This window comes from Schistocerca piceifrons, chromosome 2 (assembly GCF_021461385.2).
Source record: "Schistocerca piceifrons isolate TAMUIC-IGC-003096 chromosome 2, iqSchPice1.1, whole genome shotgun sequence".
Taxonomy (NCBI): Eukaryota; Metazoa; Arthropoda; class Insecta; order Orthoptera; family Acrididae; genus Schistocerca; species Schistocerca piceifrons.
In genome coordinates this window covers 249827562-249843728 of record NC_060139.1, presented here as the reverse complement: position 1 = coordinate 249843728, position 16167 = coordinate 249827562, and the positions used below count along the sequence as shown (strand labels likewise).

Genomic DNA, 16167 nt, shown 5'->3' with positions numbered 1-16167 from the left:
GGAACTTGCTGTTCCAACAGGACAATGCACGTCCGCATGTATCCCGTGCCACCCAACGTGCTCTAGAAGGTGTAAGTCAGCTACCCTGGCCAGCAAGATCTCCGGATCTGTCCCCCATTGAGCATGTTTGGGACTGGATGAAGCGTCGTCTCACGCGGTCTGCACGTCCAGCACGAACGCTGGTCCAACTGAGGCGCCAGGTGGAAATGGCATGGCAAGCCGTTCCACAGGACTACATCCAGCATCTCTACGATCGTCTCCATGGGAGAATAGCAGCCTGCATTGCTGCGAAAGGTGGATATACACTGTACTAGTGCCGACATTGTGCATGCTCTGTTGCCTGTGTCTATGTGCCTGTGGTTCTGTCAGTGTGATCATGTGATGTATCTGACCCCAGGAATGTGTCAATAAAGTTTCCCCTTCCTGGGACAATGAATTCACGGTGTTCTTATTTCAATTTCCAGGAGTGTATATCTTTTTCCAACAAACAGCTCAGTTCATACATACAATACCAGGAACAAAAATGATCTGCACAAGGACTTAAAAGCACTTACTTTAGTTCAAAAATGGGTCCACTACTCATGAACACTCATCTTCAATAATTTGCCAGCAAACATAAAAGATTTAGTTACAAATAAAGATCAATTTAAAAGGAGCATGAAAGACTTACTAGAGGCCAACTCCTTCTACTCCATTCACGAATTTTTTAATAGAAACAAATGATGTATTGTATATATTCATAGTATTAGTATTGTTATTTCAGCTTAAAAAAAAATACATAAAAAAAAAAAAAATTGGCATGTTCCGCACCCATGAGGATCTCCTCAGCACGGATCTATGGAACAAAAACTAATCTAATCTTAAAGTGTAACCTCACAGCTTTGGCGCTTATGCATTCCGAAGGTAATAGAAGATGAACTTGTGTGGTATGTTCATACAGGATATGGACACTTCGGAATCAAAAAGTGTATAACCCATATGAATAAGTTTTATTGTTTTAAGAAGCTAGGGCATAGAATAGCATCTTTGATTAGAACCTGTGAAATTTGCCAGAAAGTAAAAGAGAATAATACTCATGTGAAATACAAAATGTATCCTATTATTCCTAAGTCATTATATGACCTCACAGTGGCAGACTTTTTTGGACTAATTCCACAAGGAATTTTTGGTTATCATAGAATGCTGGTCAAAATATGTTAAACTATATCCTATTAAAAAAGCAAATACACAAACGGTTATACACTGTTCACAACAATACTTCCTAGAAGTAGGTAAACCAAAACGGTTTCTTACGGATAATGGACCACAATTTGTGAGTAACAAATTTAGAGAATTCCTAGCATGGGAAGGTATTCGACAAGTGTTAATATCCAATAATAACCCATCATCAAACCCATGCAAATGAGTAATGATGGACATTGTAAAATTATGTCATACTTACTGCCACAAAAAACATACTTCGTGGACAACAAAAATTATAGACTTTAAACTTATCCTAAATGATTTACCCCATTTATTGACTGGGTTGACACCTTTAGAAGTTATAGCCAAACCTTTTATAGGAGAACCTCTAATTAAATGTTTTAATTGGCCTAAAGAACCGAGTATCAATTATGAAGTAAATCAGGAAGTAGTTTCTAAGAATTTAGTTGAGAAAGTGCAACAAAGAGTAAGCATAACAAAAAAGCTGTAGAACCTCAGTAGCAAGTTGATGACTTGGTCCTTATAAAACAACATCGTCAAAGGTAAACTCTGAAGAAAGAGACCCAGAAGTTTTTCCAAAATTATGAGGGACCATACCGAGTACAAACGGTGATCCATCCTAAGACATTATTTTTAGTAGATCTCACAACTGGATCAGAGAAGGGGAAGTACAACATAAAAGATGTAAAATTGTATATCCCCCAGGGACGTTAACATTCTGAGTTAACCGGCGGAGTGACAACTGTTGGATCCCAAGTTGTTTTTGGTGTTTCTTCTAAAATAGTCTTCCTGCACCGAATTCATTTAAAATCTTAAACTATTCTGTCATCTATCCTTCAAAATCTAGAACTATTCTCGAGTCTTATTGCTTAGAAAACTGAATATGACTATAAAATAGAGAACAACTTAAGAAAATCACCAAAAAGAAGTGATATCTAGACAAAATAAACTGAATAGATTATTATATTTATGGAAAATATAATAAGATGTGACTAGCTGAACAACTGTTATTGTTAAAGTAAATTATTTTATTAATGTATTTAAAAAGAAGTTTTGTGTTAAATTATTAATCAACATCATACATGGGCATAATGTTTTGTTTATCTCTGTCTTTTATTTTGAGTCACAACACTCGCACTTTTACTCTTTGGTGTTTTTAGAAGCTCCTTGGTCAAGTGTTAGTGACTTCTTGTGTAAACAGTGCCTACAGATTCAGAAATAAATCTAAGTATTTGAAAACCAAACTCACCACTTTTTGTCAGCACCTGATCTTTATTGAGAATAAATAAGCTTTATTACTCAACAAAATACACCAGGTTATGGGCCCCAGTTACATGTGTAAAAATGAGTGCAAAAAGTGACAGATACAGTTTTCTTTTACTTGTATTTGAGAGTGTGTTTTTGGTTTTAGAGTTGAAATGGATCTGGCAAAACATATCAAGCCACTGAATAGTGAAACTGACTGGCCAATGTGGAAGAGAAAAATATGAGATCTAATTGACTATCATGAAGGAGCTTTAGACATAATTGATGGCAAGTCAGTAAAACCTGAGCCACTGTCTGAAAGTGCTAATGATGCAGCAATAAAGGATCATAAATCAAAGTCAGATTTTTATTGTAAATCGAACAGTCATGCCAAGTCAATGATTACAAGTGCAGTTACAGATACTGTGTATCAGAAGATCATGGACAAAGAAACGGCATTGAAGCAGAATTTTGAAGCATCATCAAAGGATCAGCTGTTCAAGATTTGTTCAGATTTCTTCGCATTTAATTGGACTCAGGGAGAAGACATCTCCACACACATAGCGAAGTTAACAAGTCTGTGGAATGAACTGAAAAACCGGCTTAAAGCAAAGGGAGAAACTGTGCTACCTGATCTGATATTGGTATGTAAAGTTTTACATAGTCTACCTACATAGTCCTTTAAATTGGGTTGGATGTTATTAACAAAAGATGATAAGAAAATGTTTTATGAATTGAAGGAACAACCATGCGTGTTTGAGAGAAATTTCACAAAGAGTAGTGACAAAATTGAACTAGAGGCATTAGTAGTCAAATAAGGTGTACAAAACAAAATAAAAATTCAAAGTTAAAGGAAAATGTAACTATTGCAAAGAACCGGGCCACTGCATCAAATATTGTAAGAAGCAGATTGCTGATGGAAGACCAGCTAAAAATACAACTGTGCAGAAAAACATGGACAAAACTGTAGAAATGAATGTAGCATTGTTTACTATTTGTGGCGAGGCTTGTTAATTAGAAGTGGATGTATACAATTGGTGGATTGACAATGGCACAATGAAACATATGACAAATAATCCTGATTACTTTGTCAGCTTTGAAGCATTCAACAATCCCTGCTCTATAAAGGCCACTGGATAGGAGTCTCTAGAAGCAACAGGAAGAGGATAAATTCGGTTTCTGTCAAAAGTTGGCAGCAGATGTGAATACCTGACCCTGGTTGATGTCTGGTATATACCAAAAATTTCCAAAAACCTTATTTCTGTTTTAGCTGCCCAAGATCATAACAAAAATAGCATATTTCAGTTCTACATATTGCTCTTTGGCAATTGGTGGTAGAGTGAGACTGTGTGGAAATTGTAAAGTTGGTGGCACTTTATGCAAAGCAGAAATTAAGCCCTTAGTGCCAGAGAAGGGTGCAACTGTGAATCTTTCAGTAGAAGATAGAATTGATGTACTTCAACTGTATCATGAGAGATGGGGTCATCAAGACAAGCATCATATTAAAACAAAACTCAAAAAGGAATTTAACATTGATGTTAAGGAAGGGGCGGAGATCTGTGAACCAAGCAAATTTGAGAAAACGCATCATCTACCATTTGGAACTAGAGAAAAGTCAACAATGCCTGCTGAGTTGATATCATTTGATCTGTGTGGACCTTTTCATGAGTCATTCCAGAAGAAATGTTACCTTGTTTTGTTCAAAGACAATTACACCAAGTTTCGACATGGTTATTCTGCTGCACAAAAATCAGAGTTGAGTAAAATTCTCAAAGATTTTCTCTCACATACAAAGGCATTGGAGTACTCTGTTAAACAGATGCTGAGTGACAATGGCAAGGAGTTTGATAACAAAGAGGTTATATCCATCTTAAGTTCAAATGGTATAATACAGCCATTGACTGCTACCTATACTCCTGAGCAAAACGGTATTTGTGCCTTGCCACAAATAGTAAACAATACTACATTCATTTCTACAGTTTTGTCTATGTTTTTGTGTGCAGTTGTATTTTTAGCTGGTCTTCCATCAGCAATCCGCTTCTTACAATATTTGATGCAATGGCCCGGTTCTTTGCAATAGTTACATTTTCCGGGTCAACAGAAGCGTCCGATCTTACCCGTCGGCTTTGACCCGTGACGTAAGCGTGTTGTGGTGTGTGACGTCATTACGGCGCGGAGTTTGATTTGCGATTGTGGCGTGTTTGTAGATGTCTTGTTTTTGTTTGTCGTGCTCTCTGGTGGTGTGTTCATGGTTTTCGTTTGTTTCGTTTGTTTCGTGTGGTGGGGTCAGTTTTCTGTTGCTCAGGTGTTGGATTTGAAGCGGAATTTCTATTAGTGAGTTAATGGTTAATTTAATGCGGCTTTGACCCGTGACGTAAGGGACCTACACATTGATCTGTAGCGTAGCCCTGAATACGAGGTTAGGTTGGGAGTTTTTTTTTGGAATGCGGCCGCGGCAGCGGCCGCCTATGATTCGAAAATATTGATTTGACACTAATGAACATGTATACGTAATATGAAGCAATTTGATGAACATATTGATCTGTAGTGTAGCCCACTTGAGGTTAGGTTGGGAGTTTTTTTTTTGGAATGCGGCCGCGGCAGCGGCCGCCTATGATTCGAAAATATTGATTTGACACTAATGAACATGTATACGTAATATGAAGCAATTTGATGAACATATTGATCTGTAGCGTAGCCCACTTGAGGTTAGGTTGGGAGTTTTTTTTGGAATGCGGCCGCGGCAGCGGCCGCCTATGATTCGAAAATATTGATTTGACACTAATGAAGCCTGTGGGGGGATGGGGGGGCACTGCAGACTCCCCCCACCGCATAACGACACATGATGATCAAATTTTGAAAAAAAATGAAAAATTTTTTCCGTACCTGCTAAACTGCATAAGTGCCGATGTATGTAGGTGTAAGGGAAGCTTTCGTTTCTTAGTTTTCTATTGGGGGATGTGATCGGTAGGTTCTGTTGAGCTATATAGGTTAAGGGAAGTGTCCGATTATGGATAGGAATGTGTTTTTTGGTATTTGGTCAGTTTTGTGATGTTGATTTATTTCGTTGTTTTGCGTGGTTTTGAATGGCGGTCGGTGGCTACATTTCTGTATATTTAGTTTCTCCGCACCCAAAAACCCCTAATTTCCCACGCTTGTCCCGTTACAGTCATTAGGCTTTTTGTGAAACTTGTGTATTTCAGTGTTTACAATACGTATGCGATGTTTTTATATCCGCCATATTGGAATTGTTTATAGTCGTTTCCGCGGTATTTGTGACGTCATGGGTCAAAGCCGACGGGTAAGATCGGACGCTTCTGTATTTCCCATTTTCCTTTAACTTTGAATTTTTGTTTTGTTTTGTACACCTTATTTGACTACTAATGCCTCTAGTTCAATTTTGTCACTACTCTTTGTGAAATTTCTCTCAAACACGCATGGTTGTTGCTTTAATTCATAAAACAGTTGTTGAGATGGCCAGGACACTTAAGTATTAAATCCAGATGTCACTTATCCAGAACAGATATAGGCTGAACTGGTTAACACAGCAATTTACATTTTGAATAGGACAGGCGAGTCATCTGTAGAAGGTGTCAGTCTTTATGAGTTATGGGAATGGATAAAGCCTCGAACTAAACATCTTAGGATTATAGGCTCAACATGTTGTGCACACATTCCAAATGAAAAGCGAAGGAAAATGGACAAGAAAGCTGTGAAAGGGCATCTCATTGGTTATGATTGTGATGAATGCTTCAGGATTTGGATAAAAGAAAGTAATTCAATTGTGCTGTCCAGAGATGTGCAATTTGAAGAAAAACCGGGATGCTGTACTAAACAAGTTACACTACCACTTCAAGATGTTGAAAAGCCCATTGCAGGACCAGATTATTTTACAAATCAATCAGAGAGTGAGGAAAATACACACTCAGAAGATAGTTTGGAGCATGAAACTAGTTCAGACACAGACTCTGATGATGACATTCTGGAAACTTGCAAAGAGGAAATAGGAGTGAAGTTAAGAGATTGTTCATGATTAAAGAGACCAAAATACCTCAATGATTATGCAATGACAACAGAAGATTTCTTTCTCATAACTGAAGTTCCTGAAACCTATGAGGATGCACTTAGACATGATGACAGCATCAAATGGAGAGAAGCAATGGACAGAGAAAGGGAATCTCTGATCAAAAATGAAACCTGGGAGCTTGAAGACTTACTGAATGGTGCCGAGGCAATACAGTGTAAGTGGGTGTTTCGACTGAAAACAAATAAAGAGGGTCAGATCGAGAAATTTAAGGCTCAGCTGATTGCCAAGGGTTTCAGTCAGTGAGAAGGTGTAGATTACAGGCAAACTTTTAGTCCAGGTGCGAAAATGACAATGATTTGGTCTATTCTGAGTGTTGCTGCAACTAAAAGACTGTATCTCGGACAGTTTGATGTGTCAACAGCCTTCCTGTATAGAAAACTTGAGGAAACAATTTATATGGCACAACCAATAGGCTATGAAAATGGTACCAACAGAGTCTGCATGTTGAAGAAAAGCCTGTATAGTTTAAAACAAATGCCAAGATGCTGGAACAAGTGATTCAGAGAATTTGTAGTCAGTTTAGATTTCAGAATAAGCCAAGCAGATCCATGCTTGTACATTCAAAATAAAAATGGCAAAGAAGTTCTGGTAATTTTGTATGTTGATAACAGGGTGGTAGCTGCCACTGACTCATATGATTTGAGCATTTTCTTTCAACAACTGCAAAAGGAGTTCAAGATCACAATGGCACCTGCAAACTATTATTTAGGTCTGCAAATTGAACATGGAAAGGATTGCTGTATCAAGATTCACCAGAAGGCTTATGCACAATGAATTTTAAAATGTTTCAGTTTTTCAGAGTTTCTACTCCAATGTTGAAAGTTACAGATGTTTCACAGTCAGGGAAAGATGACACGGTAGAACAGTCTTTTCCATATAGAGAAGCAGTTGGAGCATTAATGTATCTGATGCTTGGCACAAGACCAGATCTAGCCTTCAGTGTAAGTGTTCCGTCATGATCTCTCGAGAATCCCACCAAAGAAGACATATTAAGAGTAAAAAGGGTTTTTTGTTGTGTATCAGGAACGACTGAATATGGAATCACATACAAATCTAGAGGAAAGAGCACAATTCTGGAATGCTTCAGTGATGCAGATTTTGGAGGCTGCTCAAAAACAGGCAGATCAACATCTGGAGCAGTCATCAACTATGCAGGAGGGCCGATATCATGGCTAAGTCAGCGACAAACCATGGTAGCAACATCTACAACTGAAGCTGAACTAGTTGCCGCAAATGAAGCTGTCAATGACATCATTTGGTTAACTCATCTATTTGGAGAAACAACAAGATTATCTGGTATTCCAGTTCACCAAATTGACAATTCAGCAGTAGTGAAGTTGGCAGAGAATCCAGAATTTCATCACCAAACCAAACTTATAGCCATCAAGCATTTCTTTATTTGTGACAAACTTTATGAAGGAAGAATTTGAGTTCATTAAATCCCATCTGAAGAGCAGGTAGTGGGCATCATGACCAAATCTCTACCAAAGACACATATGAAGATATTGTGTAATCAAATGGGACTGTTGTAAAACTCAGTTTTGTTTTGTTTTGTGGGTTTGCCTATTTGTTGATTTCTATCTAACAAGGGAAAGTGTTCAAGTTAATTCTGAAGGAAATCCTAGCAACCCTATGGTAACAGCAAATGATGAAGAATCAGGCACATTTGTTTGTGAGGGTTGTTTGAAATGTGTGCTGTGTGTTTTGTGTTAGTCATGATTTATCTGTGCATGTAAATCATGCTCTTATCTATAATACCCACCCCTTTCAGAATTTTATACAAACCCTCCCATTTATATCACATCTCATAAAAGGTATAAAATACTATATACAAAAATACTCTATACAAAATAGAAAATCTCTATACTATGGTATAACTATTGTATTTTGTTGAGAAAATAACCTTATTTATTCTCAATAAAGTTCAGATGCTGACAAAAAGTGGTGAGTATGGTTTTCAAATACTTAGATTTATTTCTGAATCTGGAGGCACTGTTTACACAAGAAGTCCTGTTTTTGAGCAGCCTCCAAAATCTGCATCACTGTAGTGTTCCAGAATTGTGCTCTTTCCCCTTGATTTGTATGTGATTCCATATTCAGTCATTCCTGATACACAACAAAAAACCCATTTCACTATTAATATGTCTTCTTTGGTGGGATTCTCGAGAGATCATGCCAGAACACTTACACTGAAGGCTAGGTCTGGTCTGTTCAAGTTAATTCTTTTGATTAACGTATTTAAAAAGAAGTTTTGTGTTAAATTATTAATCAACATCATACATGGGCCTAATGTTTTATTTATCTCTGTTTTTTATTTTGAGTCATAACACTTGTACTTTTAATCTTAGGTGTTTTTAGAAGATCCTTGGTCGAGTGACTTCTTGTCGCTGAAGTCTACCCTTATTTCTGTGGTTCTAATAACCTACATCTTATTTTTAGATAAGAAGGCTGAGAAATCACACAACACGAACACATATACACATATACACAAGTATACACTTAGACACAAACATATAATTACAGACTAGAAAGCCTGTCATGATGTGAGAACCACCCAGTGTTGCAGAGGAAAATGCGGGTACATCTAGAAATACGCACACATACATAGGAAGCTATGACAGTTCTACATTGAATATACATAAGAAAAGGTGTATATAAACTAAGAAAGAGGCATGAGAAAAGAGAGAAAACAAAAGCAGAAGAGAACATTAATCATGATTATCAATAAGTAATGTCAGTATAATAAACACTCTAATGAACTGAAGGATAGTGGGACATGAATAGTACATGTTGACACAGTATCTATTGAAAGTATAGAAGCTGATAAGTACAAGAGGACTCTGGGGAGAAAATGATGTATTAAAGAATAAATGTGAAGCTTAAGATAGATTTATATCTTTACCAGAAAATATTTGATTATGCTATACATAGAAATGTATACTAGGATAATGAACTGTGAGGCCTACTCAGAAAGGATAAGGGGGGCATACCCAGCATTCACTAAGTATAAGGGGCAGGAATACCTACGTGGAGATAGGCAACGTGTGGCCTAAAAAATAGGAATGTTTTATAAGGGGTGTACCTACCAGAATGGAAAGAGGAAGTGCTCTCATAAGGTCAACCCACAAGCAAGGAATAGGTGCTGATCCTAGGAGAAGGGGATAATATTGTGACAAAAGTCACAAATTTTATAGGAATTATTCTGAAAAGAATAAATTATATGAGTGAATAGCATTATTATGTTTTGTAGAAATAAATGAGTGTCCAAAAGAACACTTTCAGTTCACCCAGAGTTCCTCCAAAATACAAACTACAAAAAAAGTGAAAATATTACATATTAGGAAAAAGGTAGTACAAAAAAATAAGAATAGAAAATAGATTACTCATGTGTCATAAACACCTGAAATTTTTGATTGAAAAAGAAAATAAAGAAAAGAGAAAAAGTCCTCACAATTCCTAAATATTAGAGAAGTTGACTAAAACCATGAGTAAATGCTCATATCTTAATGTCAAAGTAAAATAAAAATCATTGTTGTTATAGAAAGGAGAGATGCGTATATAAACCTATGTAAAAAATGTATATTGTTAAGATATGAAATGTTATTATTAATGATATTACTTGCATAATGATTATGTATAAAATATCATGTGTTTGATCTGAGGGGGGTGGTTGGGTGTGTGTGTGGGGGGGGATATGTACTGATTCAAGAATTTCTGTGTAAATTCTACAACCACTCAGCCTTCTACCACCTCGAACACATGATATTCTAGATATAGCGTGGGATGATAAAATTCTACCTACTGCACGTCACATGTTTGTGTGGGCAGGTTTAAAATGAGTCACAGGAAGAAAGCAGATGCAGCGGTCAAACAGCACTGACAAGTACTGGTCGGGCAATCTGTAGATGTTTTAGAGGAAGAACCATGGAGTTTCTATGCATCTCTGTGCCTATTGTGTTATTGACTATTGTTACGTGAAAGAAGAACAGTTGAAAAAGTAATCTTGTAAGCTCTTAATCCAGCCTTCTTAGAGGCAAGACCTATTTTATGATTCATTTGAAGTAGAGTCATGATTATTAAGCCAACTATTTTATATATGTGATTAAATTTGTTTCTGACATTGGACAGAGAGAGTGACTTACTGGAAGTGATATATTTATGTGGAAAATGAGAATTTTATTCTGTATGGAGTTCAAATATACTGTTAGTTGATGAAAAATAAAGTTCACATATCTACTTATTTCACAAGTAGAGAGAGATGCTTAAATATTCCCTTACCTAAAGATGTCAAGAAAGTTTTCCAGCAGGCAGCTAGCCAGCCAAGAAGATCGGCTGTGAATCTCAAGTAAGTCACCTCAGATAAAAGAAGTAGGAAGTTTGTATGTCTATTTCACACTTTAAATCAGTGTCAAAAATGTTAGACATCCTGTACTTCAGTGATGAAATTGCTTCCAGATTTGGGCTTGATTGTGGCTACAACTTCACAATATAACAACTTATGTTTATATAAATCTTAAATGTTTTGTATCTAATATATGCATACCCTGGTTTATTTGATATCATTAAAAAAGTGATCAGCAGATAAAAAGTAAATAACTATATAAACTTTCAAATATACCTGAAACAAGGGTTATTCATGCAGTGCAATTTCATGAGATTATCCACTTACATCATATTGATCTCGCACAAGTTTTATCACACTGTTAGACTTGTCATCTAATATTCCATACGAAGATCCTTGTATTCTTTGTGACAAATTTCCATAGACCATTTTCTGTAGCTCTGTTACTGCAAATATGATGTTTATATTGTTTTCCTTTGCTTTTTCATTTATCTGTAATCACAGGAGTGACACATAAAATTACATGATGAAACATTTACTTCAATATATTAATAACATGTTAGGAAAAAAAGGCTATAAAAGTAAGGACATCATACAAATCTGAGACATACACAACATACTAGGCAAGGTTCATATTAAACTTCCTGGCAGATTAAAACTGTGTGCCAGACCGAGACTCAAACTTGGGACTTTGCCTTTCGCGGGCAAGTGCTCTACCAACTGAGCTACCCAAGCACGACTCACGCCCCATCCTCACAGCTTTACTTCTACCAGTACCTCGTCTCCCACCTTCCAAACTTTACAGAAGCTCTCCTGCAATCCTTGCAGAACTAGCTCTCCTGAAAGAAAGGATTCGGAACAGGGAAGGGGGTGGATGGGTGAGGGCACTGACTAACGAAGATTGAGGCCAGGAGGGTTACAGGAACATAGGATGTACTGCAGTGAAAGATCCCACCTGCGCAATTCAGAGAAGCTGGTGTTGGTGGGAAGGATCCATACAGCACAGGCTGTGAAGCAGTCATTGAAATGAAGGATGTCCTGTTTGGCAGTGTGTTCAGCAACAGGATGGTCCACTTCTTTCTTGGCCACAGTTTGTCGGTGGCCATTCATGTGGACAGTTAGCTTGTTAGTTGTCATGCCTATGTAGAGTGCAGCACAGTGTTTGCAGACCACATGACTGGTTTCACAGGTAGCCCTGTCTTTGATGGGACAGGTGATGTTAGTGACTGGACTGGAGTAGATGGTGGTGGGAGGATGTATGGGACAGGTCTTGCGTCTAGGTCTATTACAGGGGTATTATCCATGAGGTAAGGGATTGGCAGTAGGGATTGTGTAAAGATGGATGAGTATATTGTGTAGGTTCAGTAGACAGTGGAATACCACTATGGGAGGGGTGGGCAGGATGGTGGACAGAACATTTCTCATTTCAGGGCACAACGAGAGGTAAACAAAACCATGGCAGAGAATGTAATTCAGTTGCTCAAGTCCTGGGTGGTACTGAATTACGAGGGGAATGCTCCTCTATGGCTGGACAATGAGACTTTGGGAGGTGGTGGAAGACTGGAATGATAAGGCACAGGAGATCTGTTTTTGTACAAGGTTGGGAGGATAATTGCGGTCATCGAAGGCTTCAGTGAGACCCTTGGTATATTTTGAGAGGAACTGGTCATCACTACAGATGTGACAACCACAGGGGGCTAGGCTGTACAGAAAGGACTTCTTGGCATGGAATGGGTGGCAGCTGTTGATGTGGAGGTACTGTTGGTGGTTAGTAGGTTTGATATGGGCGGAGGTACTGATGTAGCCATCTTTGAAGTGGAGGTCAACATCTAGAAAGGTGGCTTGTTGGGTTGAGTAGGACCACGTGAAGAAAATGGGGGAGAAGTTGAGGTTCTGGGGGAATGTGGATAGGGATTCAGATAGCTAAGATGTCATCAATGAATCTGAACCATATGAGGGGTTTAGGACTCTGGTTTTTAGGAAGGATTCCTCTAGATGTCCCGTGAATAGGTTGGCATGATACCCATAGCTGTACCCTGGATTTGTTTGTAGGTAATCCCTTCAAACGAGAAAAAATTGTGGGTGAGTATATAGTTGGTCGTGACGACTAGGAGGAAGGTTGTTGGTTTGGAATCCATTGGGTATTGGGAAAGGTAGTGTTCAATAGTGGTAAGGCCATGTGCATTAGGAATGTTAGTGTAGAGGGAGGTGGCATCAATAGTGATGAGCAGGGCACCGTGTGGTAAAGGGACGAACTGTGGAGAGTTGGTAGAGGAAATGTTTGGTATCTTTTATATAGGAGGGTAGGTTCTGGGTAATAGGTTGAAGATGATGGTCTATGAGAACAGAGTTTCTCTTGGTGGGGGCAAGTAACCAGTCACACTGGGGCATTCTGGGTCATTAGGTTTATGGGCTTTAGGAAGCATGTAGAAGGTAGGAGTAGAGAGATGGACTCCAGGGAGAGGTTCTGGGATGGACCTAAGGATTGGAGTAGTGAATGGAGATCCTGCTGAATTATTGGAATGGGGTCACTGTGGAAGGGTTTGTAGTTGGAAGTATCTGACAGCTGGCAGATTCCTTCCACCAGGTAATCCTTGCAGTTCAAAACAACGGAGATGTAGCCTTTGTCTGCAGGTAGGATTATAAAATCAGGATCAGATTGTAGATGGTGGACTGCAGCTCTTTCCGTGCATGTTGACGGATTTGGGGAATGATGATGAGGCAAGGTTTGAGGTTAAGAAATTCTGGAAAGTTATCAGAGGGTGGTTTTGGGGCAGTGGGGGTGGATCACGGTTGGATGGAGGAGTGAATTGAGTTAGGCAACGTTCAATATTTGTCTTTGGTTGAGTCTGATTGGTAGGGTTGGCAGCACAAAAGTATTTCCACTGTAGGGACCAGGAGAAGGAGATAAAATCTTTATTAAGTCCAGCATGATTGAATTTGGGAATGGGGCAAAAGGTGAGGCCTTTGAGAAGGACTGATATTTCTGTGGGGCTAAGGCTTCTGGAGGAAAGGTTCATGACTGTGTTGTGTGTCTGTGTCGATTCTGGATTCTGTGCAGTGGTGGGAGGTAGTTTTGGAGGGTGGGGTAAGTGAAGTAGGTCTTTGAGACAGAGTTTGTCAGCTATAAGGGGACGTGGGGGAGGTTTGGAGGTTGTTGTAGAGGTGGTGGAAGGTAGTACTCCAAGGTGGGAGTAGGAAGTGAGTAGGATGGAGAGCTTTTTGAGGTGGCATTATGCATGTTGCTCAAGTTCCTGCAGGGCAAGAGTTTCAATGTGTGTTATGGGTTCCAGGAATTTGGAATTGCATAGCAGGGGAATTTTGTGGATGGAGAGAAAGTACTGCAAGGAGCTTTGGGCTTGGTTGATATGGTTTTGCAGGACTGTGTTGGTGAGGGCTAAGGATTTGCAGAATCTGAACAGATGGAGGTCATTTTGGAAAGAGGGTTGGCAACCAGAAATGCGTAATTTGATGGTAAGGGTATTAGGGGGGATTCCATGTGCCAAGTAACAATGCAGGAACAGTATGTGGGACTGGGATCTGATCATGGATAAGGAAACTTTTCTGTATTGACGCAGATGGAAGGAGCAAGGATCCATTTTGGTGGAAAAATGCGAAAAACTACGTAAATAATGTAGAATTACGGCCAAAAAATTTCACAAAAACACATTCAAATACACACAAAAATTCACAAAAAGGATTAAATGGATGCAAAAGGGGGAAACAAGATGAAAATATGAAATCTGAGGTAGTCAACAATAGCAAAAGGCAAAAACTCACTATAACTGGCGAGAAGTTACAAGGATGAAAGTGAAGAATAACTAATAAGTATATATATATATATATATATTACTGTAAGTTGCGGGTCTGAGGGTGGATAAGTGTGAAGAAGGGGGACAGCAGATGTGACTGGATGGTGGAATCGTAGGTGCAAACTAGGACAGAATGGAGAAAGTATGGGGGATGGAGGGAGTTCATAGGGTGAGATACAAGGTTGTGTGGCACTGGAAAAGTGCGGGAGTTAACACACAAAAATACAGGAAATGACACAGGACAGTGATCAGTTTGAAAGTATAGGATTAATTATATTGGTGGGAGTAATGTGGGACATAAGATGCTGCACCAACAATCAGTGTGGTCTTGTAGCCATCATCTTGATACAATGTGGCTTGTAAGTAGAGCATGCAATGCATTTTGTAAGTAAAAAATGGAAACACACAAAAGAAGAGAAAGAAGGATGGACATTGAGTACAGTGATGCAAAAGAAAATAATAACAAATGAAAACAGCACTGAGTTAGGATCGAAGAAAAGCTGTCAGACAAAAATCAATCAATGGAAAATCCAGGCTGGAAAGTAACAATTATGAATAGGAGAGTTGCTACTCACCATATAGTGGAGATGCTGAGTTACAGATAGGCACAACAAAAAGACTCACAATTAAAGCTTTCGGACATTAAGGCTTCATCAACATTAGACACACACACACACACACACACACACACACACACACACACACACACACACACATACTCATGCAAATGCAACTCATGCACATGAATGTAGTCTGAGGCAACTGAAACCCCACTGCGAGCAGCAGCACCAGTGCCTGATGGGAGTGGAGACTGGGTGGGGATAAGGAGGAGGCTGGGGTGGGGAGGGATAGTATAGTTGGGGTGGCAGATAGTGAAGTGCTTCAGGTCAGATGGAGGGCAGGGGACAGGCGAGCAGTGCGGGGGGGTTAGTAGTGGAAAAGGGAAGAAATAAAGAAATAAAAAGACTGGGTGTGATGGTAGAATGATAGCTGTGTAGTGCTGGAATGGGAACAGGGAATGGGCTGGATGGATGAGGACAGTGACTAATGAAGGTTGAGGCCAGGAGGGTTGGAGGAAAGTAGGGTGTATTGCAGGGAAAGTTCCCATCTGCACAGTGCAGAAAAGCTGGTGTTGGTGGGGAGGATCCTTACAGCACAGGCTGTGATGCAGTCATTGAAATGAAGGATGTCATGTTTGGCAGTGTGTTCAGCAACAGGGTGGTCCACTTGTTTCTTGGCCACAGTTTGTCAGTGACCATTCATGTGGACAGACAGCTTGTTGGTAGTCATGCCTACATAGAATGCAGCACAGTGAACTGAATCATTTTACTGACCTCCATTCAGATGATGTAATTGCTGAAAGGTTCAAAGAAAACTTGAGTTTAATCTCAAACAAGTACTCAACTCATACTATTGTTGTTGGTGTTGACTTTAATTTACCCTTCATATGTTGGCAAAAATACATGTTTTAATCCAGA

The 16167-nt window shown here is 39.0% G+C and overlaps 1 protein-coding gene across 1 annotated transcript in view; it reads right to left on the bottom strand.

Moving 5' to 3' along the window:
• LOC124776259 (integrin beta-PS-like) overlaps positions 1-16167 on the bottom strand; it is a 255767-nt gene that overhangs the window by 123727 nt on the left and 115873 nt on the right. Inside the window, exon 7 of the mRNA XM_047251151.1 lies at positions 11205-11369. Within this exon, the coding sequence (XP_047107107.1) occupies positions 11205-11369 (165 nt within the window). The remainder of the gene's footprint in view (positions 1-11204; positions 11370-16167) is intronic.